The 26,231-nt window shown below is 42.9% G+C and overlaps 2 protein-coding genes across 6 annotated transcripts in view; one reads left to right on the top strand and one right to left on the bottom strand.

Annotated features, from left to right (window-relative positions):
- The first annotated feature begins 828 nt into the window (after window positions 1-828).
- On the top strand, window positions 829-21,849 carry LOC131472374 (putative methyltransferase NSUN7). 4 transcript variants are annotated; one of them, XM_058649478.1, is made up of 13 exons: window positions 829-1,151; window positions 2,123-2,511; window positions 7,819-7,877; window positions 11,334-11,464; window positions 11,590-11,742; window positions 12,247-12,430; window positions 13,341-13,575; window positions 14,170-14,313; window positions 15,077-15,178; window positions 16,943-17,078; window positions 17,720-17,843; window positions 20,607-20,856; window positions 21,300-21,849. In XM_058649478.1, the coding sequence occupies exons 2-13, from the start codon at window positions 2,142-2,144 to the stop codon at window positions 21,764-21,766; spliced, it is 2,355 nt and encodes a 784-aa protein (XP_058505461.1). In that variant the 5' UTR covers window positions 829-1,151; window positions 2,123-2,141; the 3' UTR covers window positions 21,767-21,849. The 4 variants fall into 4 exon arrangements, with proteins under 4 accessions (XP_058505461.1, XP_058505460.1, XP_058505463.1 ...); XM_058649477.1 differs by having other exon boundaries at window positions 2,112-2,511; XM_058649480.1 differs by lacking the exons at window positions 829-1,151; window positions 2,123-2,511; window positions 7,819-7,877 and adding an exon at window positions 10,848-11,113.
- Window positions 21,850-22,156: 307 nt separating this feature from the next.
- LOC131472373 (amyloid beta precursor protein binding family B member 2) overlaps window positions 22,157-26,231 on the bottom strand; it is a 58,025-nt gene continuing 53,950 nt past the window's right edge. For both annotated transcript variants that reach the window (XM_058649474.1, XM_058649476.1), the window contains exons 12-15: window positions 25,368-25,448; window positions 25,148-25,263; window positions 24,477-24,659; window positions 22,157-23,851 (exon numbers count right to left, since the gene is read on the bottom strand). In XM_058649474.1, coding sequence (XP_058505457.1) covers window positions 23,681-23,851; window positions 24,477-24,659; window positions 25,148-25,263; window positions 25,368-25,448 — 551 coding nt within the window. In that variant the 3' untranslated portion in view covers window positions 22,157-23,680. The remainder of the gene's footprint in view (window positions 23,852-24,476; window positions 24,660-25,147; window positions 25,264-25,367; window positions 25,449-26,231) is intronic.

Raw genomic sequence — 26,231 nt, 5'->3', positions numbered from 1 at the left:
TTTCGTTAGTGCTAAGTGAGCCGCAGCAGTGGCCACAGCAGGCTGTTGTCACCATGGGAGACCAGGACGTGTAAACTGTGCAATCTGAAAAGGCTCTGCAGCTCAAGCACTGAGGGGAAAATCACCAAGTGCTTAATATTTCACTTGGACGAGTATGATCACCATGCCTCAAACTTTTACACACACACACACACACAGTCACTGTGATGATATAAGCAGCAGTGGCTCTTTTACACAAGTATCTTTCTTATGCCCTTTAAAGAAAAGTTTCCATTTTGCACCAATTGTATTTTCAAATTGTACTGAATCACTTTCTTTGTGACAGCTGAGGTTTGACCGCCCACCTGTTAATAATAATAATTATAGTATGCTCCATATATTATTATATTTCTGTTATGTACACCCCATGTGCAATTCTATATACTGCACACTGTCCTCTTCTAGAACAGCCCCCAAAACACACTTTAAATATGCATGTAAACTGTGATCCTGCTGTTTGTTGTCACTCTTTTAAATGGACTGTTTTCTATCTTGTTTTGTTTGTGTGTTTTCCATTGAAAATGCCTTTCAGTACCTTTTAAAGCACAATTATTATTATTATTATTATTATTATTGTTATTATTATTATTATTGTTGTTGTTTTTGTTGTTGTTACAATGATTACTTTGCAGCTGTGGTGTGAAATAGTGCAGTGTAAAACTTTAACAAGCCCACAGACAAGAGGACAGTCCAACGTTGAGGACACGGTCCGTTAAAAACAGGACCTTAAAATTGGCATGCGGTTACCATGGCGATTGAGGCACGCTACTCCAAAGTGCGCCATAATGTTGACACACGTTTGGAAAGTTTGTTTAAAAAGGTGCGGCTCAACTCAAACTACTACTACTTTCTTTTCTTTTTCTTGTTTTTAAAGGAGTTTTTTTTTTTCTTTTTTCAAATGAAGCATATAAGAGCTGATGTTGGAGCGGTTTTAACATCGTCTCCTTATAACGGAAAGTGATTTACGGAGAGGGAATTGATTTGCGTCCAGTGGAGGAGTGAACACAGGCACCAACACTGAAGCGAGGATTCTCACCAGCAAACGGATATGAAAGCTCTGGGACACGAGGACAATCGTTGCACGAGAGACACCGGGACAGTCAGTCAATAAGGTGAGTTCTGTCATAGCTTTTAACTTTTAATGATAACGAATCATTCAGACAAGTTTCAAAAGTGACTCCACCCCCCCGGTTAGTAATTAAATGCCTTCTGTAATTAGCACTTATATGTTTAAATAAATAACCTTGCATACCCTGCAACCATAGTTGATATTAAGTACGAACTAGACACTGTTGTAGTATTTTCTGACAACTTAAACTTAAATTAGAGCATTCTCTAAAAAAAAGCAATAAACTGATATTAGTATTCTCTGCTTCCTTGGTTCAGAAAACAATAATAATAAGTCACTTGCAGACACTTTACAAATGATGTCCTCAAAACAGGAATGCAAACATTATTTCATGGATTAGTTTAAGTTTATTGTATAGGGAAAAAAACGTGTAAGTGTAAGTTCATTTTAAGTTTGTGCATATGCAATTTTGATATTTTTTTCTTTTATTTTTCTGCTTCTTTCCCTTTTTCTCTTTGGAAGGGTAGCATATAGATGTTTGCATTTGTGTGACTGAATGTGGCATTACAGCCTCCTCCTTCTCTCCTTAGCACAGCTTAGTCACACTGTGTGTACATATTTGTCTGGATTCGACGATAACGTGATAATATGAATGTCAGAGTATTCCACCGTCATCAAAACAGGAACGGTCACTTCCATGCGCAGCTGTCATGTGACTGAGTGATATAGCTGTTGTGCTTCAGCTTTGTCTCCAGCCGTCGTGATGGAGAACGAGTCACTCTGCAGTGTGGGGAACAAATCCCTGCTACACTGAGAGACAAAGAGTCATGCATAAGCTTAATCAGCATTGTGTGGTTGTATATTTTACAATATTTGTGTTAATTACATTGACAGGCGCGACTGACATGGCTATAGGCACATAAAGTCAACTTTTAATCTTCTGTGTATGAGTAGTTCATGCGTGATAATTAAAGTCCTCAAAGTGGGTTTGATTTGTTTGCAGTTGTCAAAGAGAAAACACGTCTGTGAGAAGATGGTGAAGAAAAAACACACGCCACGACGTCCCAGTCACTCTCCCACTGGCAAGACCAGAACGTCCGTCTCCCGGATTGCAGACAGCAAAGACCCGAGTCACCTGACTCCACTGGACGACCCAGCACACGCCCCCGCCGCCGCCCCCGCCGCCGCCCCACCAGAGCTCCAGACCTCCGGCCAAGGTCAACCAGGCTTCCTAGACAGAGTGTACCTGCTGGCATCAGCCATCTTCCAGAATAACCACTTGCAGAAACCTGCAGCACATCAGCTGGTGAATTATGGCAGAGACAGAGGAGTCCCACTGCCTGAAGTCAGGGATGCGGAGATGAAACGTGCAGCTTATGAACTGGCCTTCAATACGCTGAAATGTGAGTGATGCATCTGACCTGAGAGGGTTTTGACAAACTTTGTGTCATTGTTACCTCAGAAAAGTATGTTCAGCAACACCCGTCATTCACCATATTAAATTAAATATTGCAGGATGTAAGCCTGTCACACTGGGGTCCACTCCTATGTGGCTATTTTCCAGGTAAACAAACAGCCTTTTGAATTGAGAAGGAATAGCTCTTGGGAAGTTAATCGCCAGGTAGAATTGGATATATAGATTATAGATTGATTGGCTCATCATCCGTTATCTGGGGAGAGGGTGAGGTCCGGGTGGCTGAAGTCACAGGGGTGTGTAATCACCGCGGTGATAAGGCTAGAGAGAGGTGAGACCAGTGTCAGTGCAGGAAGCTGGCTGAAATCGATTGAACGTGTTCTAAGTGGATGGAGAGGTCAGGTACAGCGAGAGCGCCCTCGTCGCTGTGAATGATTTTGTTCGTTCTCGGTAAACGTGGATAAGCCCTGGGCTTATACGCGTGCCAGGGTTAATACAAGTCATTAAACCGTTGTTGGTGCTTCAGCTGCGTGTAGGTCATAGTGCTCACATTATCAGCTGTAATGGACACGATTGCTGAGAATGATGAGAGAACGTTTGGAGATCTTATTGCCGGGGACAGTGTTTACATCCGTCACTCACCGCTTACAGTTTTAACTGTAGGAGGCAGATGGAAACAAATTCATTTACTCAAGCTTGTGCTCTACATAAAGGGGAAAATGTCCCGCTTAAGCTTAGAATAAATACAGCATATGGTCAGCTATCTCATGCTATTTTGTAGACAACAAGGGAGGAGGAGCTAAGACTCCACCAGTGGGCAGTTTTCAGCACAATAAACTAATGAATCCCTATTACTTTTAGCATTTTTTGATATAAATGCAATCTAGTTGGCCTGTGTATGAGACAGGGTCAGTGTGTATTGTATATATGAGAGTGAATCATCAATCACACACACGCGTCTGCTCACGGCGTGGTGATATTGGGTGCCGATGAAATGACGCAGCCTGTGAGCCAGTGTTAATCGCTCTCTTCCTTCCCGCCTGCGACGAGTGTGACTTTTGGTGCAGAAATTGATTTGCTATAGTGAAATACACTCGTGCGGGCAGCTGCGCGCATATATTTGTACTGCACTGCCCGGCAATGACTGATCCGAAATTGAGCTGAGGTCAGTCAGGAGAAATGCTTCAGCAGCAAAAAAAAAAGAAAAAAAAAAAAAGAAAAGGAAATGCACAGAGCAAAATGCCAATGAGGGCGCGTATCGATCTCGTGATTATAACTCTTATCTTGTCAAAACAAAACAAAAAAGTTACCCAGTGTAGGCTCAGTCACTGAAACAGATCTTCATCGTCTAAATGATTCTCTGCTCAATCAATCACATCGAGACAGTTCACAGTGTGTTGTCGAGGTTTATTCTTTTTGTTTTCGGCTTGATTTCTCATTGCTCACGTGCTTTGCAAAGCCATTTGATGTGGATTTCTGCTGATTGAAAATAGTTGACCTTGTCACTGGCCATGAACGCCTCCCTCCTCCTCTTCCTCCTCCTCCTCCTCCTCTGCCTCCCTCTTTTTTTGTCTCTCCACTGGTTTCTCTTCTGAGTATTACGTGTTTCTGCCTCATTGTCTGCACTGTCCACCCAGGCTAACAGACGCCCTTGCCACATGACTGTCACTGCTGTATGCTGTATGTTTGTGTGTGTGTTTGTGTGTAGATATAGAGGGTTCCGCTGTGAGGCTACAAGCTGAGAGCGCTGTCTTTTGTGTCCTTGACCACAATCAGAGCAGCTAAACGGATATTTACTGGTGATATATTTCAAATTTGTACGACAGTGACCTTCAGCGTTTGAAAAACATTGCATGGGCGTGGTCGCCAGATTCTCAGGTCTCTGCTTTGTTTTTGTTTTTTTTATCAACATTGAAGCTGTTTTGTTCATTTTAGTGTGTCAGCAACAGGTGGAAATTGAAGGTGAAGTGGAGAGTTATCACATTATGAGAGCATGACAATAAAATACCTAGAAAACTTCCCAGTCTATATTGTAACGCAGCTACACAGCAGACCCACATTTTTCTTCTCTTCTGGTGGAGACGTTATAGGATGGGGTGCTGAGGCTTTTTAGGGCTGGTATTGTGGAGCATTTGTGATGCTGGCTGCTCCCTGCTCCCTCTGTTGCCATCCCGTGGGATGAAGTGCCACGAGGTGTGTTACTGGGCGGGTGGTGGTGGCTGACGCAACAGACCAAGTACACCTAAATAAATATATAAAAAAATGACATTCTTAAATGAACACTTTTCTAGTCTTGATGACCACTCAAAGCTGCCTCACACTACAGTTTTGCCATTGACCCATTCACACCCATTCACCCGGGACACATCGGCATGTAGACTCGTGGAGCCGGGAATAGAACCCCCGACCTTTGATTTGAAAGACGACGTCGCTCTACCGCTGAGCTACTGCCTTGCATTTCCAATTTTGCATCTTTCCAGAATCTCTGATGACACGTTTATGACTTAATGTAATACATTTCTTGAAATTGTTCAGGTCAAGAATATGTTAGATTGCGCTGCTATTCCGTCCAATGCTAACGTCGCCTTTCCCACAGCGGCCATTCCATCACTAATGTGATCAGAAACACCTGTGCCTTTCCTGCTAAAAACATGTCAACATGGCTGCTGTGCAAAGGTCCCCCGGCCGTGTGACTTACGGCGTTTTTTACGTCGTTTCTTTGGCCGCGTCTTTGTCAGATTAATGGACAATGTGGGACATTGACGTGGAACACTGTGAGACAAAGACCTGGTCGCGGAGGAGAGGAGCCTGTATTCAGGTCTGGTTCTCTCACCAAGGATTTGTTGTTTCACTACAGCCACTGAGCCACAATCAGTCACTGTTCATTGTATAATACCTGGAAGGAAGCCAACACACACACACACACACACACACACACACACACGCACACACACACACAGCGCCTCCTGCAGGTTTTGCTATATTGATTTGAAGCCATTTTTTTGCATCAACTTCTCAAATGAGGAGCTCTGATGTGAGAAAATCGGTTTTCTTCCACCAGTAAAATATGTCACTGACAATGTGCCGTAAATACGTCTACTGTACGTGATTTACAACAGATTTTTACCCCCCCTGTGTTTTACTCAAACTGCTGTGTGGGATTTATAGCATTTGGAGGACTGTGACCTTTCCAGACCCAACCATCAAGGTCCTATTGGGGTCTGATCTGTTTGTGTGTGTGTGTGTGTGTGTATAGAGAGTGGTTATCTTATCTTTAAGACCCTCTGCAGTAATGACCATTATTGGAAAACCCATTGACTTATGTCAGCTATAAATTAGCGCAGCACTAGCACTGCTGGTGATGTGCCTTTTGTTTCTGAAATTAAAGATAAGCGCTGCGACGTACACACACTTTTGTATACCTTGTGTGCAGATGTGTGCGTTTGTGCTGCAGTATATAGAACTTGGGCATTTGAGAAGAGAACAGAGTGTAATATGGCACGGTTTGAGACATCGTTACCAGGCATCACATGGCAGTGTCTGTGGTTTCCATGGTATCTCAGTGGATGCTTTCTGTCCTGGGTTTACAGCTTATGAGACGTGTTTTTGCGAAGGAGAAGAAGAAGAAGAAGACGAATCAAGAAAGTGAGCAACCGCACATGTGGCAGAAACACTGCACGGTGCACTGTGGTTTTCACACTTAAACAAACACATTCATCTCATTTCCACCTTTATTTACTCCTCCACAGTGACAATGTGTAGTCCAACCACACTCAGAGTTTTTTCCTCTCATTCCCAAGTTTTTAATGAGCAAACACTGAACCTGCAGAGTAGCTGTGGAAGCAGATTTAATCCCATCTTGATAACCTGGATGGTGTTGCTGTCTCTCTGTCTCTCCCCCCCCCCCCCCCCCACACTTTGAAATTGAGAGCAGAGATATGTCAATGTTTTTGTGTATTTCAAAGAGACAGAATCCCATTGGCACGTTCATGATGTGACAGCCAGTGGGATGAAAGAAACCCACTATAAACCATCATTTCTCACCATTCTTTCGCCCACAATTTACTTTTTTTCCGTCTAGTGCTGAAGAAGATGAAGTAGAACTTAATTGGACGAGCTATAAATAGGAGGGGGGAGAAGGGAAAAGTTGCAGATAATGGATCAAATTTAAAGGACATGCATTTTGGTGATGGTGATTTCAATTTTTGTTGTTCCAGTCACACATGACAGTCACTTTTTTCTGCTATTTAGGTAGAAGATTAACTATAAGCAAACACTGACTGACAGAGCACAGATCTGCTCAAAAGGCTGCATTGGATCAGATCTGGTGGACGGCTTTGTATCGCGTATACATGTTCTACATTCACAGTTTTAAATTCTCTCTCTCAGCAGCAACAAACAAACGCCAATATGCCGTAAAGAGTGGACACAGGTTTGAACAATATTACATTTTATAAATCCACATCAAAGTAACCAAGCTTCTGGGTACACGAGGCCAGGGGATTGAGGCAGCTGTAGGCATGGTTTGATTGACTCGCTCCTTCACTAATCTATACACAAACAGAACTAACGGTCTACTATGACCATTCATTACTCTGCAGTTTCCTCAGTGGGCAGCAGCAGCAGCAGCAGCAGCAGCAGCTTGTTTTATTTATATGGATGTGCCAGCGCTGTACAAAAAGGCTAAAATAAATATCTATCAAGTCACAACCACGTCACATGTGAGCAACAGGTGTTGAATAAATGAAAGACAATACATAGATTGATATTATTAACATTGTAGTCTGGTGTAAAATGCCTGCATGCCTCTTGTGGAAGGGTCCCGCATCCCATTCAGATGCACACACACGCACACATACACACACACACACACACCCGACTTGAGCAATTGAAGAAAATCAGATTAAGTGTAATTAAGCGTTAAATGGGCATTTAAAGATGGGAAATCACGCCCAGTCTAATGAATTATCTTCTCAAATATAAATCGTGATCATTTAAGGGGCCCATATGCAAGTGTTTTTCCCTTTGCCTTAACCTCTTCTCTCTCTCTCTTTCAAAGACACACTCTCATCATTAGATCTGTCTGTTTTATAGCATATATTTCACCAGCTAATGGACAGTAAGTTGTGTATCGGGTCTCTCGCTGCTCCTCCGTTCTGGAGATAATTGGACACTCATATAAAAGCTGCCACTAATAGGCGTCGTTATAACTCTGGGTGAGTAATTAGTGATGTCACTTCCTGTTACTACTTTTCAGTTGCTCTACCTAATCTGGTTTTGCTTTGTTTCTGCACAGATCAAGAGCTCCTGGAGGACATCATGATTGACAGCTACTTTTACCTCTCACAGTCAATAGTAAGTGAGGGCCACAGTTTTTTTTTTTTTTTTTTATGACAGCAGTAGGTTAAGTAAAGCAATGTGACGTGGGTTTCTTTCAGTTTGTTGCTGTTTATCAAGTTATTTTCCTTGTGAGAAAGACTATAGGTGTACATTTAGGAGTTTATCAGGCAGTACCTTATTTACCTTATGCGGGTTTCCTAAATTGTTTGATGATGACCGTTTAAAAGCAGTGTATTTGGATGTGGCATGTTATTACTGATATTAAGGCTACACTTGACTGTAATCATTATACAAGGATTCCCACTGTTAGACATTAGTCTAATACCCTTCTACTTGAAGATTGCAGTATCCTACGGTGGCCTGGAAGTGCAAACCAATATTACAAATCCTGAAACAAATTTAAAAATACAGAAACAAATTAACAAAACTTGAAATAAATTTACATTTTCCGAAACAAATTTACAAAATGCGAAACTCTTTTACAAATCCTGAAACAAATTTACAAAAGCCACAATCCTTAAGGAAAGGAAATGTCCCAATTGCTGAAATGATACTTTTGTTAATTTGTTTCCCCAAAGTGTTTTGCATTTTGTAAATTTGTTTCGGAAAATGTAAATTTCTTTGAAGTTTTTTTAATTTGTTTCTGTATTTGTAAATTTCAAGTTTAGTAATACTGGTTTGCACTTCCAGGCCACCGTTGTATCCTCTGGAGGAGATTGGCATGAACCCGCCCTAGTTTTAACATTCCACATGTTAAAAAACGGCAGCGGAAAAAAGCTTTAGCCTCTTCTCTAGCAGGCTGGACGGTGATGGCGATAAAACATTCACAGCGTTACAGGGCTGGTGTTCATGCTCACAGCTGGCAGAGGAGAGAAGTGATGAAAGCAGGTGAACGTGTAAACAGAACACAGAGAAGTCAGAGTAGCGTGCAAATGTCTACTTCACTGACGGTGAATACATACACGGACACATTAATGCACATGGATGTGTGTTTGTAAAGCTCACATACACACATACTGTATACGCTCGCACTGTGGGCTCGTGAAATATGACCCTGGGTAAAATGAATGGGTCTCCCTATGTGTTAGTGGCAGGTCGTTACTCTGCATCCCCCTAGTGAGACAATAAAGTCTGGATACAATGAGACGGTCTTTAGGACTCACGCTCACCTTGTTTCACACTGCCGGCACCTATAAAGTTCAACCTTGATGGAGAGAGAGAGGAGACGGAGGTGGGCAGAAAGGGAATAGGCAGGTGAGGCGGGTAAATGAGGGTAGTGGGGGGTGGAAGGGGGGAGGAATGAAAAATGAAGATGTATGCTGAAAGAGCCTGGGGCACATCTGATCCCAGCGGAGAGAGAAAGTGAAGTCAATTTTGTAGAGAGGATGGCACCGGAGTGACAATGTATAATTTGAAGAGGCAAACGTATTAGGCACGCCGTCACCTTTAACATGGAGTAGATTCTAATTCTGTGTAAAATAGGACAGGGAACTTTAACCACATAAAACGGACAAATTACACCCACAACCATCTAGAAAAAAAGTTTAATAAATGAGCGTAATGGTGAAAATCAACGTATCAATCAACTTATGTATAATTATTAATGCAACGGCTTCCAGGTGCCTTATAAAATAGTCTCAGAATCCCTATTTGAATTGTGACATTGACAGATTAAACATTACTGTTTAATCCCTTATGGTCATGTCATGTAATGGGATGAAGTGAGTCCAAGTTCATTTGTTATCTTGCAGACATGGACCCTGAAATCCCAGAGAGAGCTGCACTGTTTATGTTTATTATGGGACAGTTTCCCACAAGGGGACTGTTGCCAGGCAAATGAATGACTGGGAATTTCCTCAGACCCAACAGTTTAACCTTGTTAAAGGGCAAGTGGAACATGAGCTTTAGAGAGGGACGACGTGAGAGGGAAAAAAGTGCCGTGCACTCAGAAACCAGCCTTTTTTTCACAAATGAAATTAAATGCCTCCGGAATGAATAATAAGCGCCGGCTAATTCCTCCGCTGCAATGTAAACCCTTGCAGTGTTATTGGCCCATTAGCGAGAGGATGTGGCAAGCTGTTGCTGCTGTGGAACGCCATCTGCTACTGATTCAGCTGGTGCCCTCTAACCATCAGGGACTTAAAGGTGGAGAGAGAGAGAGTGTGAGAGAAAGAGAGAGAGATAAACATGGCACAAACGAAGGGTCGAGCGCTGTAGCTGTAAAGGAGAAGAGGCACAGACGAAAGTGAAGCTTCTACGTATGTTTAATTTGGAAGCAGAGATGGAGTCACGGAAGGACAGTGAGAAACCACTGTGACCCAATTCACTAGAGCTGCAACTAACGATTATTTTCATAATCGATTAATCTGTTGATTATTTTAATGATTAATCGATTAATCGTTTGGTCCATAAAATATCAGAAAACCTTAAAAAATGTTGATCAGTGTTTGTCAAACCTGGAAATGATGATGTTCTCAAATGTCTTGTTTTGTCCACAAACAAACATTATTCACTTTTAATGATTTCTTTGTTATCCAGAGCAAAGAAATGAAGAAAATGTTCACATTTAAAAAGCTTAAACAATCAGAAATCCTGTTTTAATCATGAAAAAAGCTTTGAACCGATTAATCGATTATCAAAATAGTTGTTGATTAATTTAGTAATCGATTAATCGATTATTTGTTTCAGCTCTAATCCAAGAGCCAAGATCAAATTTGTGCATAATATGTTTCTGACAATTTTAACTGCCCTTTCTGTATCACCCAACATTAAGTTGTAACTTCATTTTATTTTTATTTTTTTTTCATGCATCGTCAGTTGTGTCAGTTAGTTTTAGTTCAGAGTCACTTCCTGTTTTATTTTGTGTAAGTTAGTTTTAGTTCAATGTCACTTCCTGTTTTATTTTGGTAAGGGGTTTCTCTACTTCCTGTGAGCATCTTGTCTGTCTTGTTCTGTGTCTCGCCTGATTCCCTGATTGTGTTCACCTGGTGCCCACTGTCAGTTGCCAGTGCGTCTGACGTGTTTTGTCAGCGTCTGTGCTGCTTGAAGTTTGTATCAAGTCCGAGATATTTTGTGATATTAGTTTAGCTTATGTTCTTGTTTGTTTTCTCAGCCTTTTCAAGTCAAGTTTAGTTTAGCGTTTAGCTTTTTCCTGAGCTGTTCCTGTTCACCTTTTGCTGTTTGAAGGAGTCAATGAAACTCCTTTAAAAACCTCTTCTGTTTCCGGCTTCGTGCATTTGGGTCCAAGCTGAGTGAGAGTTCATAACAGTACCTGTCTCTCCCACACACAATAATAATCTGTGTTGGATTTATTCACATTTATTAATGTTTATTTATTGATAATAGTACCAAATGTAGCAGACGTTTGATGTGTAACCACTGAAGAACCAGCCATGTTGTGAAAAATGAGTCCTTCTTTTCCATTATTCTCGTCACCAGTGAAGTGTCCTAACTTTTATCCTTCTGCTCTAGCCAGATGATGAGATGGGCCTTGTTGCTATTCTGCTGTATGACCTCCAGGACAGGAAGTTCCTCCCAAGGGAACCTCACGAGGAGGAGGACATCGTACAGGAAGTGAGAGATGTTGAAAACTGTCTCCTCAGGTAATGAATAAAAAAAATAACAAATCAATGCATGGAAACATAATTCAAATGTGAAAATTAAGAGGTAAAAGAAGAGAAAAAACAAACTTGGTATTGGTTTGTACTGTGTTGTGTCGTCTGTGCAGGTGTAAAACCCAGTTGGCTGCCTCTCTGGCTCGCTGCAGGATTAAACACAATCTCTTGTCGATTGAGTGCATCCTGCCGGAGAGTGTGAAGATGAAGCAGGAGAGGTCGAGCGGCCTTCCGCTGTATGCGTGGATCAACACACTGAACAGCAGGTCAGCTCACACACACACACACATTTACTGTACTGGACCAGTACATAAATAAGAAGTATACGTGGAGTATATGTGCAAGTACCCCGCGTGTGGTATGTCCCTACACCTGCATACACACAGAACTACTAATCCCGGGGTTATCCCCAATGTTTTATGATGCAGGTGCCCAGCTGACATCCAATTAAACCACTCGACTCTGTGTGTTTGTGTGTGTTCTGGCACTGGCTGATTCAGTTAGGAGTAAATCCTGCTGCTGTGGACAGATTCAATCAGCAACAACCCTCAGCAAGCTCTGGGACAGTACAGTAAAGGTCACCTGTTGGGTAGAGTGGTGTGTGTATGTGTGTGTGCGAAAATGTGCAATCTTAATATTCTGTACAGCAATATTACTATGAAAAATCGACTGATATACTGATTCTTGACAGTGTAATTATCTAGGCTGATCCTTCTTTCTTTGTGCTCATCCTTCCACTAATCCGACCCCTTCTCTCCTTTCTTCTTTAGTCTTGATGAAGTCCAGAGTGTGCTGAGGAGTTCAGGCTTCCTTCAGGTGGAATCGATCGGGCAGCTCGAGGGCCAGACTTTCTGCAAGGACCCCCACTGTCAGGATGTGCTGGTGTTCCCCGCTCAGCTGAAAGCTCGGCTGTATTCCACCGGGCTGCTTTGTGACCACAAACTCATCATCCAGGTAAAAGCTGCAGAGTGAGTGAGAGAGCGGGTTATTGACGGGGCCGGATGACGAGGCTATGGCTCAGGTAAATTGGTTTGGCTCCATCCATTTTTTTACGGATGTTTTATCATTTTTTCTTTGCTAATGGACTGGCACAAATTGATCATGAGACGGGGGTCCTTTACAACGTCGAAGATTCGTTTGCAGAGATACAAATATTTCACATCACATCCTCCCGGCCGTAAATGAGTCTCTCGTCTGGTACCAGGGTTTAATCATTTCATTTGTGGGACATTAAAGTCAAGCTGCCATACAAATTGCAAGTAGCAGTGAGAACCACAACACAATTAAAATGAGATTTTGCAGCCAAATGAAATCAAATATTCAACACTGCCTCCGAATGAATCGCCGCGCCTCTTCTATAGACATCGTCCATCTCACATTATGTGGGTCTCTGTCTGTAAACGATCTCTCTCTTTTGCTCTTTTAAAATGTCATTGTTCCTCCCCTCCATCCTCTCCGGTTTGTCTTTCCTGACAAACTCTGTGAACTAGATGCTGAACTCGACTCAGCCCCTATTCAGCATGATTTTCAGTGGGGACCCCAGTGATTGATGGACATCTTTCTTTGTACTTACTGCGACTGCACTCAACGATCCTTTTCTTGTCTTTTTCTGTTTCCCCATCTCCTCCTCTTGCCTCCCCTCAGTGCCTTACTCTGACACATTTGTCCCAAACCGCTTCTGCGCTCTCATCTATCCCCACTCCACTTCTTCCGCATTTGCGTCTGTCATGCAGGAGAAAACTCTTCCTCCTCTCGTCTTTACTTCATTTGTGTGTCGTTAGTTTGCAGAGTCTTAGGTTGAAATGAATTGGTCTCTCTCTTCTAAGCAAATGTGTTTTATCCCCCCCCCCATGTGCCTGTATAGGATAAGTCGTGTAGCTTGGGCCCAAACGCAGTGAGCTCCGTGTTACCTGATGAAGGAGATGTTCTCATGGTGGGCTGCTTTTCTGGCCTCACTGTTTCCCACACTGCCTCCCTGATCGCTGACACACACGACGCTAACAGCAGCACCCAGCCCACGGTTTACGTCTGTGTCAGTGACGGTGCGGACGCTCACAGGGAGGAGCTACGGCAGGTTGTCTCCGCCATGGGCTGCAAAAGTAGGCACAGACCTGACGTGTCAGTGATTGTGTCGTCCTAATGAGATTTGAAGGAAAAGAACAGCCACAAACTGTCTTTTGTTCCTGCAGTTTTTTTTTTATTATGTGTCTGTCATTTGAATAAAGATTAGATTAGAAAGTTTTTATTGACAATTTTTGTCTGCAACAAAAGTCAGACAATAAAGTATCAAATATATATACAGCAGAATATTGCCTGTAGGAACTCTGGTTCACTAGATTTAAAATAAAACAAAAATGACAGCCACTGTATAGTTACAAAAAGGCTGATTGTTGTTGTGTCAGCAAAGTCCCAGAGTTTCTTCTAATCACACAGAGCAGACAGTGTCGGCCCAGCTCTCAGACTGTAGGCAAATATATGCTAATAGTGGCTGCCACACTCGCTCCTCATTAGGGGAACGATGAAGTGCATCACAAAGCTGACATTTATTATAATTGCAAAAATATTGACGCTTCAGGCAGGGAATTGTTCTACAAACAAATTTAGTGGCACACTGGGAATAGACTTAAGAAGTATATTGAGCAAATGTGTGTGTACATGATTGTGTCGTTCATCATGATGCATGTTACACTCAGACGTGAAGCTGATACCGGAGGTCTTCCAGTCTTTGGACGGTGCTGACAAGAGACTCCAGAGGGTCCGTGCCATCCTGCTGACTCCCAGGTGTTCTGTGTCTGCAGTCAGCAACCCGGTCGACTACATACTGCAGGAGAATGGAGGTTTGTGAGTGATCTCTGCAATCACCGGAAACAAAGTGTGGATGAAACATAGACAAGTAGAAATTGTAACCAAGCCTATAATTATGGCATATACCCTGTTCCTTAAAGTTTAAAAAATAATAATAAAAAACATGTGGAGTGTAATCTACTTTGTAATAAACTAGTTTTCAGGTTTGATTTTTCAGAATTAAATTGTTAAAAGAGACAAATCATTCTCTCTCAAAAACGGAGAGGTGTCAAACTCAAGGCCCGTGGGGCCAAATCCGGCCCGCCATGCAATTGTATAAGGGGCCGCGAGATAATATGCTATGTCTTTCCAGTTTGTTTTTTTTTCCACTGACTCACAAAAAAAATAAACACATTAAATGTGGACTTTCAAAAGACATTTGGTTATTTGTGTTTGGCTTCCTCTCTTTTAACTTTATACATCTAGTGAAAATTGAGTAGAGCTAATTATTGGCTAAGATACATGTGACTACATGACTGTTTGTGTGGTTCTACTAAGGAGGAAATCAGGCAAGACGGATGGAAATGGACAATGCAATGGTTATTTGACCTCATCTGGCCCTCAACTTGGACACAGTTTTTTTAATTTGGGCCCCCTCTGTTATTGAGTTTGACACCTCTGGTCTAATGAATGGTTAACTTGAGTTACTGTTGGTTTTCTGTCATCTTGAACCAGTCTGGTCATTCTTGTCTGCATGTGGTACATGCAGCACACTCACAACAGTTCATGAAACAAAAACTCTTCTTTTCTCCGCAGACACAGATCTGCTGCAGGACCTGTCCCAGGGCTCCATAGCCCAGAGCAAACTGGCAGCACTGGTAGCTCAGCAGAGGGAGGATATTGTCCATGCACTGAAATGTGAGTGTTGAACCAAACACACACACACACACACAGACACATGATGCACCATATGATCCCAGTCGTGAGTGTGTCTCCCCTCTCACCTCCCTGACACCGTGGAGCTTATACTTCCTAATGATCTAATCTCGTATGCTATTAGATCTGAAGCCTGTGGAGTTCCCGGGAGAGTGTCTGAGTCTTAATCAGGAATGCTAATGTTGCTCCGTGCCCGGCCGGCCCGTGGTGTGCTGTAGCAGCAATATTTGAAACAACCGATTAGTGATTCTGCTTTGCACTGCATGTATTCTGTAGAAGTGAACCAAGCAGAGGGATCTACGCCGTTAAGACACGCGCCATGTAGAGCAATTGTGTTGTGTATTTTATGCCATCGAGGAGCTCGTTAATCAGTGTCCACGAGCGAGTTGGTCTGGTGTTGTTGTTCTTCTTTTCTGTGTTGGTGAGAATCGTGTTCATCAAGCAGGTGGAGTTTCTCTGTGAGAGGCAACATAAACCAGCACCTTCAAACTGCACTGTCATTGATTGGCTCTTTCTACTTTTTTTTTTCTTTCCTTGAGGGCCGTTAATTTATGGTGGTTGTGTATCGAGCGCCCGCGTTCGGTTTAGTCGATGGACTCATTTCAATGTCTCTATGTAGACACACACTTCGATAAATGCTCACGTTGACATCAACACACACACACACACAAATACACACACACACCTGAGTGACAAATGTCTCATTCCCAGTCCCTCTGTCTTCCCAGTCCCATGTCACATGTGCGCAGGTTTCAGTTTCCGTCTGACTGTAATTACTGAGCATGAAAGAAAGCAAATCTCAAATAAAGGAAACCACAAGGTCGACAGCCTCACAAATCTATAAGACAACAGCAGGGAAAGAAAATGAGTATTGTATTTATGTAAATGGCACAAATTAATTTATATTCAATTTCTTCAAAAAAAACATTGGATGTTTTGTGTGTGTGTGGAGACGTTGTCTGCTCTGTTGTATCGTTTCATTGAACATGCAATTATTCAGAGGTGTGGGGACTAATAACCGGTTCTCTCTCTCTATCACTAGTTTTCTGGTTTTAAATGTGGATTTTAATGGTTATCCTCATTCAGTTTGCATACGTTTTAACCTAAATGCAATGCACTGTATGAATGTATGAATTAACTGAGGTGAAGATTGTGGGAATAAAAATGCACATTTCTTCATAAAATATAATTCATATCTCAGTTAACCAGTCACATTTCTTGAAATATACATAAAAAATTATAAATAAAGGAACGTTGGCCACTTTGTCCATAAGATCGTCCATTCACGTATCTGTACTTCACTTTATTTATATTTCTGGCAACTTTTACTTTACTTTACTCCACTACATTTCCTCTAACTGTCTTTGTTACTCGTTACTGTGAAATAAAATCAGAAGAAGAGTTGTAATGGTCTGTATTTATATAGAGCTTTTCTAGATGCTTCACACTATAGATTTGCCATTCAGCCATTCACACATCTTTGATACCCATTCACACATAGGGTTAACAGGGCCAGGAATTGAACCCACAACAATCCAGTTGAACGACTCCTCGCTTTTTTAATACTTTTACTAGTACATTTTATATCAGAAAAGTACTTATAAAGTACAATAAATGCCATATACTTTTATATAAGTAATATTATAAAAAAAGTGACTTCAACTTCATTTTCTGGAAAGATACTTGTACTTTTGAGAATGAGAATAAGAATACGTTGATTATATTCTGTTTGTGTACTGTATATAGTCCCGAAGGTGCTGGCAGTGGTTTACTCCACCTGTTCTTCATACCCGGAGGAAAACGAGGAGTTGGTGAGCAGAGCCCTTGAACAAACCAAGGCCCATTCTGAGCAAGCAGGAGAAGCAAAACAAGCAGACTTCAGGTCAGACTCACTGTTTGTGCTCCAGTACCCCACTGCACTCTCTGCATCGGTGTCTTTCATTGTCTGTCTTTGTCTGTTTGCCTCGCCGTCTGTCATCCTGCCAAGTTGTTTGTCTCCTTTTAGACAGTCTTCTGTCAAAGTCTCAGCGCACCTCAGACAGCACTGAAGGTGATTCTGTAAAAATATAAATCAAGGTGCTACTCTCTCTCTCTTTCTCGCTCTCTCTCTCGCTCTCTCTCTCACTCTCTAAATGCTGTGAAAAGGGCAAAGAAAAAAAGTATTTAGACAGCTCGTCTTCCCACTGACATACTTTCAAGACTTGTTGAAGGCAGCTGATCTTGAAGACCTGAAGGCACCGAGACTGACTGCTCTCTGCAGAGAGCTGGCCTGGTGTGCTGGCAATGCCCCGGGCTAGAATACAACAACACCAGCGTACTATCATTGATATGGATCACACTTCCAGCAAATAGAAAACTGGTGCTTGTGCACATGTTTGAAGCCTTGAAATCTAAAGCACAATTATAATCACTGTGGTGAATGAAATGGGACATTTGCTGCTTTCCTTTGGCTATGATAACATTGTATAATTGTGCACATTTCCATGCAGCATCATGTCAGTGTTTCATGTGTGTCTCATTTAGGCTCAGTCCGTCCCCGTTCAGCTCTCCCGACACTGCAGACGGTCCAGAGGAAACTGACTCCTTCTTCATGCTGGAGCCCTCAGAACAGAGTAATGGCTGCTTCCTGGCTCTTCTCACCAGAGAGGTGAGACAGAGACTGAACAGTCTGAAAATACACATTATCTGCATCCCCAGATTCCCCCGACACTACCTACCACAGGATGCTTTGGCCACACTCCAACACGACATTGTCTGAGTTGCTGTGGTTCCTTTCGCATCCAGGCTTCTGCTTAAAAAAAACTCTGTAAATGGGATTTCTGAAATAGTCAGAACATGATGTTGGCGTTTGCCATGGACATCATTTACTGCAGCTAAACCCAAATCACCAGTGCACCGACGCTGATATTCCTGCTGCTGCTGCTGCTGCTGCTGCTTTCATGCAGCGCAGCCAGAGATGAGCAGGGACAAATTTAGCTCATTTAGCTCTCCGGTCTCCAGAGACAGGACAGTTCCAACACTAACGCTGGACCCGAACCATCGCAATAACAGGGTGTTATTTGGCTCGCCCGATCGTATGTTTATCTGACAGTTTGTTCAGTCACTGAAGTGCTGTGTGCAGAGACGAGATACAGTTATGTGGGAATGGCTTCCTGTTGAAGTGGAACACAGACGGATACTTTATTATTTATGTCTGCTGGAACATAAATTCTCTTGTCCTTCTTGCACTCTCCTCCGAGATCTGAAAAGCCATTAAAACTTGGCTGTGGCGGAAAACAAATGGATACAAAGACAAGGTGAAATAGGTTTAATTAGGCGAACCTCAAGGCAGTTTGTTTGAAGCGGACACACTGTGTTGTCTGCTATCTGTCAAATACACATTTCCACTGGGGAACTAAACCCTAAACTACTAAAATTTAAGATCAAGTTAAATGTATCACGGACTGTGACAGGTACTTGGACAAAGCCTTGAGGCAGAAAAGGAAGTAGAGGCGGAATAAGGATGGACCGATTGAAGAACTGTTGAGGTCTGATGTTTAATCAGTAACACGAAAGAAAGTGTGAGCTATAGGATGAGTCGGGATGAGTGTAAATGAATGCTGCTGTAATCCACGTGGACAAGTCTGGTGATGGAGGAGGACACTGTTTGGGTCAAATTCAGAAATAGACAGGTCACTCAGGATGGGATGAGGATAGGGGGAGGACCATGAGCTTTAGGTCTGGTCCTGAATCGGCAGTTAAAGGTCTAGATCATTTTTGTATGCTGTTCCATGGAGAGACTGGAAATACTATTTTACCTGTTCATAGATATCAGTACTTGTTTTGATGATGATCTGAATGGGGTCTTCCTTGGCCCATACTGCACCACTCTGTGGTATCTGATGGAAACTGGGTAAGTAGTTTTCGAGTCATTCTGCAGCGTACAGACAATTGGCACTGAAACTGTTACGGAGGTCATTATATCGAGCAACCTGGACCAGAATGTCTGTGGAGGAATATATACGTTGGTGGTCGCAAATTGAGAAATGGCACTGTCTGAAAGAAGGCTGTTATTTCTATTACTACACATGTGAAGTCAAAGTCAACCCACTTTAATCTTCTGTCTGTCTCTCTCTCTCTGTGGTCTCACCAAGTCTCATCAAGTGCATGTGCCGGGCTTCCCTCATAATCCACAACATGTTTACGACACATTTGGGTTAATAAGCCGTCTTACCCCCAGCGGCGGTGTGACTTCTTCGCTCTCTCGCTCTCCCTGTAGTGTCTGCTTCTCTCTCTCTCTCTCTCTGGCCCTCCATCACGTTTTATACCTCCACAGACACGGATGAAAAGATAATCAAACTGCTGTAATGGTGCCTCAAACAAGCTTTCTTTTTCTTTTTTTCGGCGTACCTCCAATAAACTCGGCTAATCAAAAGTTATTGTGGCACGCCTGGAAAGTGCCGTAAAAATAGCAATTATATAAGTGTTTGAAGCTCTGTCACTTGAGCGACACTCGTGTCACGTTTTCCATTGTTTAAGTAAAGATTCATACGTTTGGATTGATTTCGCCGAGATATATATATTGAACGCAGTGGCTTGGCTCCGGCTATGCTGTGGCAGATTAGGTTGGCAGAGTGCGGAGGGGAACGGGGGAGATTTACAAAGTATGACATATAGTGGAGACGGAGAGGAAGTGAGATTTACAGCGGGTGAAGTGAAGAGAGGGGAGGAAAGCGAGTGCGTCTGTTGAATAATTCAATGTCACCTGTCTGTATGAGTCAGCATCAGTGAAGTTCAAGGCACCGACCAAAGACTGCATACAGTGGTGCGTCTAAAGGATGTTTACCTGTGCACACGCGGTCCGTCAACATGGTCTGTGCCCGTGTGGGGGAATATCCACACCCTTCTTGCATGCAGACATACCCGTGTACGGAGAGTTAGTGTACGCTCACTGACACAGACATGTTTGCAATTAAAATGCAGGGGAAACTGCAAAAAAAAATGAATTAGCACAAGCCGTGCGTGTCTCTGTAGTGCACTTGTGAATAATTCAGACATCAAGAGCAGTAGACTACTGTGTGGGCTGATGCTGAGGCAGCAGGTGACCCTACAGTCAGGAGCAAGGACACTGTGGCTCTCCTCTGCTCTCGCGATAATGATGTTAAGCCTGATTGCACAGTGTTGACGACGGAAAATGACATTGTGTTGACCCCCCACATAGCAATCTTTTCATGCTCTTGGTCTGGGTTTGTGTGGATAAATGATGAATCCTTTGATGGCAAGATAAAAATGTGTGCATTCGCCCAGTATCTATCATGTTGTCACAAAGGGACTAAAATTTCCCGTCTCCTATAACCTTTGGTGTGTCTGCGTTAACCTGCCGCCTGCAACAGTCAATTGATCAAGTCTTAACTTCGTCACTTGTCAACAGCCCGAGCCTGTGGTCAAAGAGGCCCCGCATGAAGTGCTGGCCAGGGCAAATGCCAAAGGCCTTCTGGACAGGATCGGCTCCGACCAGTCGAATGGAAAAGAACGCCACGGGAGGACCGTCAGGATGACGAAAGCGGTCCACGCTCGCACCTATCAGCCCCACCTTCCCGTCAGTATTCGGTCCACCAAAAACCAGCAAGATCCCACAGGGCACGTCAGTACGGCAGTGTGCGGGCGGCAGTCGTCGCAAGGTGAGCGTCATTAGACGTGTGCTGACAGTTTTCCAGTGTAGTCTTAGATAAGAAGATTGACAACACTTTAATGTGTCCATTTTACATGGAAGTGACCAGTTCAACATAAAACTAAATTGGGTAAAACAGTTGGACTATTCAGTGCTCTTTGGAGCCGACTGGTGAATGAATTATATTTTGTTTGTTAGATCTGTGCAATATCTGGTTTCTTTGGACAGAGCCAGGTGTTTCCTTTGTGTCTATATATGTGCCAACCATCTCCTACTGAAATGTGTTATTACTTATTTATATGTACACAACTCAGAATATATTATCTTTGCCAAATGCCAAACTCATCCTATGTTGAGGAAAAAAGTTTGGCTTGAATGGAAGAAAATCAGTGACGTCCTCATTTTCTCAGTTCTTCTTGTGACTTTGATCTCATTGTTGTTTTTGTCTTTCAGGGAAACCCAAAGCGTTGAGCTTCAAAGCCTCAAAGAACACGACTTCCAGTTCCCTCTCTTCTTCCTCCTCCAAACAGGAGAGCTCCTGCTCTTCCTCCTCCAAACAGGAGAGCTCCTGCTCTTCCTCCTCCAAACAGGAGAGCTCCTGTTCTTCCTCCTCCAAACCAGAAAACAGCACGTTCACTAAAAGAGTCGCCGTTCCATTCGACGCTGCGACTTCTCCCAGGACTCCGCGTCCCGCCCTTCATCCTGCTACCCCGCTCGTCCGTCCTCGCAAGGCTCCTCAGGAGGTGCTGAAGCCCGTGGTGCTCGTTCTGCCACCTGTTCACTTCCCCAACTTCCAAACAGGATTCAGCCCCAACTTCAGCTACAACAAGTGGAGGGCCCCCGTTCAGGCCGTGCCCTTCTCCCGCTCTGGCGGTGGCCTCCCTAAGAATATTGTGAAGAAATCCCGACCTCTGTTGTGAGCTCGCAAAAAAACAACACAAATGTGACGACGGTAGTAGTGTTAACCTTTGTGCCAAGTAAAGTCAGTCTCGTATATATCTAACACCGAAGTGTACAGTGTTATTCGTCAGATTTCATGAAGCATACGAGTGTACGTTCAGTCTGTAGCCTTTAACGCTTTATTCATTATTACAAAGTCTATGCATTAAATAGAGAACCTGTGTGGTCCACTGGGAATATTGAAGGACACATGAAAGAAGCTGCCTCTTTTTTTCTTTTGGTTATGCATTTATTGTCACAACAGATTACATTTACATGGTGTGGAGATGAGTGAAGAACAGAACGGAAATGATTTGTTATTGTGTGTGTGTGTGTGTGTGTGTGTGTGTGTGTGTGTGTGTGTGTGTGTGTGTGTGTGTGTGTGTGTGTGTGTGTTTCCTTTAGATTCGACTGCATTCACAGAGTTCACGTCGAGTGCAAGTGGCGGCTCCGAGCCAAAGGAGCGGTGTAAAGTCTTTCAAAGCAGTGACAGCAGACATTTCTTTTCTCCACCTGCTGTATGTGCACATTTGTGGGCGTCTATTTGTCTTTGAGCGACTGGCTTACCGAGGAGGTGACAGTTAACCCTTTACTGTATGGCACGTTATTTTGTCTTGCCCGTGCTTCGCGGGCAGGACAAACACCTTTTCATACCACAACGGATCGAGCAGCCGCGAGCTGGTCACGTCTGCCAAAGACAAAACCTGGATCTTTAGTTTCTTACTACTACGTATACATATATATCTCGTGTTTATGCATAAAGATTCCTGAGGAAATTGTTACGTTTGAACATGAGACGTGTGACATTCTTGAGTGTTTAAACTCCTTTTTTTTCCTTTTAGGTATGCAAAAACCAACAATCTTTACTAATTTAATGCTTCAAATTACATTAAAAAAACAACATTTCCAAGCTTTTCAATAAGGAATGGAGAGTGAAGAAAAAAAACGAGTCACAATCGTATTTCTGTAAATTACCTTTTACGCAGTTATGGGTTAAAATAGGCCTGTTTATCCACGTTTTCCTCTCTGCCAGTGTAAAAACTAGTTATCACTTGTGCTGTTTATTGTGTTGTCATGTGACCATTATTAAGTCATTAACATAAAAGAAACCCAAAACACATCCCGTTGAGAAAACATGCAAAACTCAAACCCACATCTATCACATTTTCGGTCACCAACAGCACACTCCACTCCTCCATATCTACAAGATCTGTGCCCTGAATTCTCTCGACTCGATCTCTTCATTTATCCTCAGAGGAGATATCGAGTGTATTTTTTTTTTTTTCACATAGGATCAAAATATTTTTATGCCATTTTTTTTTTTGGCAGCTGGAGCCGACGGGTCCCGTCTGTCTCGTCTTTTCTTCTTCACCTGTCAGATTCCCTTCACAGGGGGACGTCACCTTTTTTCCTCCTGTGGCTGAGCATCTCTGCTGCCACTGTGTTTGTATGAATATGTTTTACAGAAGGGGACAGAGGAAAGAAAACAAAGTAAACCAATGAGTGGTCAAACAAACCAATCTTTTATCTTCTAGCTAACTCCTGTGTCCTGTCTGTAGAACGCTCGATCAAGTAATCCATCCAGCCCCAAATATCCACAGGATGGTTCCCACTTGGGCACGTTAGCATTTAAAGGTTTTAGTTCAACCAGCGATGCCCAACGTCATCAGCAAACTCTCTGTATTTTTCTTTTTTTAATCGTCAGGACTTTTCGAGGGCTGCTCTTCTTCCCGTCATCTGAGGTGGTGTTTGTTAACATGTATGTACATCATTGGTTACCATGACTGGCACTGATTAGGTCTGGTTGTGGCGATTGTGTGAGTGGCATCCAGGCGTTGGCTGGGTGGTGCTGTGGTCACTGGTGCTGGGAGAGTTCTGGCGACTCGCTGGCGGTGCTAGGGGAGCTCTGACGGCTGCTTCTTGGGTTTCAGAGTGCCTATGAGAGACTGGACGCCACGCTTCACGCTGGTGGTCACCCGCCGGGTCACGGAATCGGCGGTGGGCGAAGTGGAAGAGCAGGCGCGCTGGGAGGGCGGCCGCGCCACCAGACACTTCTGATAGCGCAGCTGGAGAAGAAGAAGATGGAGTGGTTAGTACCATGTGTTTATTAGTTCTAAAGCTTCTGTTAGTGGAGCTTATGAGGATTAAACTTATATTATACTGTTAGTTAATGAGATTTAGGTATATAGGCTGATTTTTTTTCGTCGTACAATGCCCAAAAACTGACTTCCTGGTCAAAATATTCAATTAAGCAAATGTTTACTGTTTACAAAGAGACCCACACTGTCAAAAACAGACATAAAGTCTGTCCTGAATTTAATTTCCTTCAGCGATACTCGACTCAGGTAAAAATTAAATGGCTGAGCACCAGTTCATCACCAGATGCTGACTCTACATTTTTCTTTCTGTGAAGTAATCTTTTTCTGGTCCATATAATTTATTCACTGAGCTGTGTTGTGCTTGATGTGAACAGTGAAGGCACTTTGAAATTTACCTCTGAACACTATGTTAATTTGTGCTGACGTTGACGTGCAAAGGCCCTTAACTCTTGGCCAGAACGTGCGACATGTATATCATCCGCTTGCGTTTGAATGCAGCCGCACTTCTTTTAGCGTTCACTTGGGAATATTGACACAACAACAAGTCACCATGTGTTTAAATGAACGATGAAAGGGTTAAACGTGAGCTTACCACACATGCTGCCTGCACAGCCTCAGACACACAGCCCGCGTTGGGGTCGCACCAAAACGCGTGGCACTGGAAGTGCTGGTTCCCAGTGTCCATGATGAAGGCAAACGTGTGCACGTTTCGTCCAATGCCCATGAAGGACAAGAAACGGACGCGGCACTCCACCAGCGCCTCCTCGTCCTCCTCCTGTACAGCCATCAAGGAAGAGAGTCAGACCTCTGTTAAGCTTTAAAATGTCCGTCTTTTTTGCTTATTTTTACCATAAAAGGGACAGAAACTCATCCTGTCAACTTTTTCCAGAATAACTTTCAATATGTGGCAGTTATTTACAATTTACTGCATGTTAAAATGGTGTATTAACAATTTAAAATGACAAAAAAAAAATACGCGAACACCAGATGTGTTAAATTTGAAACTTAGAAATAAAAAATAACATTGAGTAATTTGTCTCAATGTCCAAAAACAGGCCAAAAAAATGGAAACTTAGTAGGTACAGGTGTTTTTCCAACTCCTTCCTCTCTGTTGACAAAGATGCTGCTTCCTGCAACTTCTCAGCTTTCAGAAACCGTTGCAGATAGCACAAACTGGCACGTATTTACGATAATGCACATGTGTCGTCTGCGATTGTGATTCTACTTATTTGTCCTCGCGATAGCACGAAAAGAGCCTCTTGCCTTCTCTTTGATCACAGCCACAGTCGTGTCAGCAATACTGAGGATAACAGGAGTCCAGTCCTCTTTGCCTGTGGTGGACATGAGGCTGTCGATGGCCCCGTTGATAACGTCCATGCCTGAGAACACAACATTCAAGTCTGAAAAGTGAGCTTCATTAAGGATGCAACGTAGTTAATGATGTGTGTGTGTGTATGCGTGTCAGCGTGAGGTCGAGTTTTACCTATAGGTCGAGACACAGATGTCGTACCCAGATACAGAACATGAAACTTCTGCACCAACTCAGTCTTTGGCATTGGAAACTCTGCACGGGGGGGGGGGAAACACAGAAACGGATCGATCATTTTATCATGCGGCAAATCTCTATGAGTTCAAACACGATAATTGGCTTAAACTAGAGAAATAAACAAGCTCAGGTGAATATTTTAATATTTTATGGCGCTTGAAAATAAATTGTGTTTACACACACACACCCAGGCGAGCAGAGGGGTTGGCTTTTTCAACTTGAAAACCAAGCTGTGCCTTTTAACGCCATGCCCTGTGGGCAGAGAACATCCCCAAAGACAGTGAAAGAGAGTGGGTTGGAGACATTGTGTCACCTGCATCTCAATCAGTGAACATCTTTCACCCCCGGGACCTCACTAATAACACGCCGCGTAGTTTACTTTACAAGCTCAACGTGGTTTCTCGCGAGGTAAAATGCACAACAGTGAATGTGTGAATTATGACATTATGTCACATAATATGTCACGAAAGTAGAGCAATAAAACGGCCAATGTGTTTTTGTCTATAAAGAACACCGAGTAATATTTGGATAACAAATTCGAACTGTGTGTTTTCTCTGCAACTGTCATTGTCATCAGAATTATTAATCATTAAAAGAGGAACTTGACACTATGCACGGTCACCACACCCTTCAACGATGTCATGACATGTTGACAATCACTGAGTAAGGTCAGGTAAAAAGTTAAACCACCACATTACACATTCAGGACGTGCTTGCTGCAAAAAAAGCTCTGACAACAGTAGTTAGATTAATGATGAGCAGTTAGGGCTTCTCACAGAGCAGCCATTATCTTTGTCCCGG

Source organism: Solea solea, chromosome 14 (genome assembly GCF_958295425.1).
Source record: "Solea solea chromosome 14, fSolSol10.1, whole genome shotgun sequence".
Classification (NCBI taxonomy): Eukaryota; Metazoa; Chordata; class Actinopteri; order Pleuronectiformes; family Soleidae; genus Solea; species Solea solea.
This window is presented reverse-complemented; position numbering and strand designations above follow the sequence as displayed.

Coding starts and splice junctions, on each gene's coding strand:
- LOC131472374 (XM_058649478.1), top strand. CDS start 2,142: ATGGTGAAGAAAAAACACACGCCACGACGTCCCAGTCACTCTCCCACT. Junction 12,431..13,340: donor ACCACAAACTCATCATCCAG/GTAAAAGCTGCA, acceptor GTGCCTGTATAG/GATAAGTCGTGTAGCTTGGG. Junction 13,576..14,169: donor CTCCGCCATGGGCTGCAAAA/GTAGGCACAGAC, acceptor TGTTACACTCAG/ACGTGAAGCTGATACCGGAG.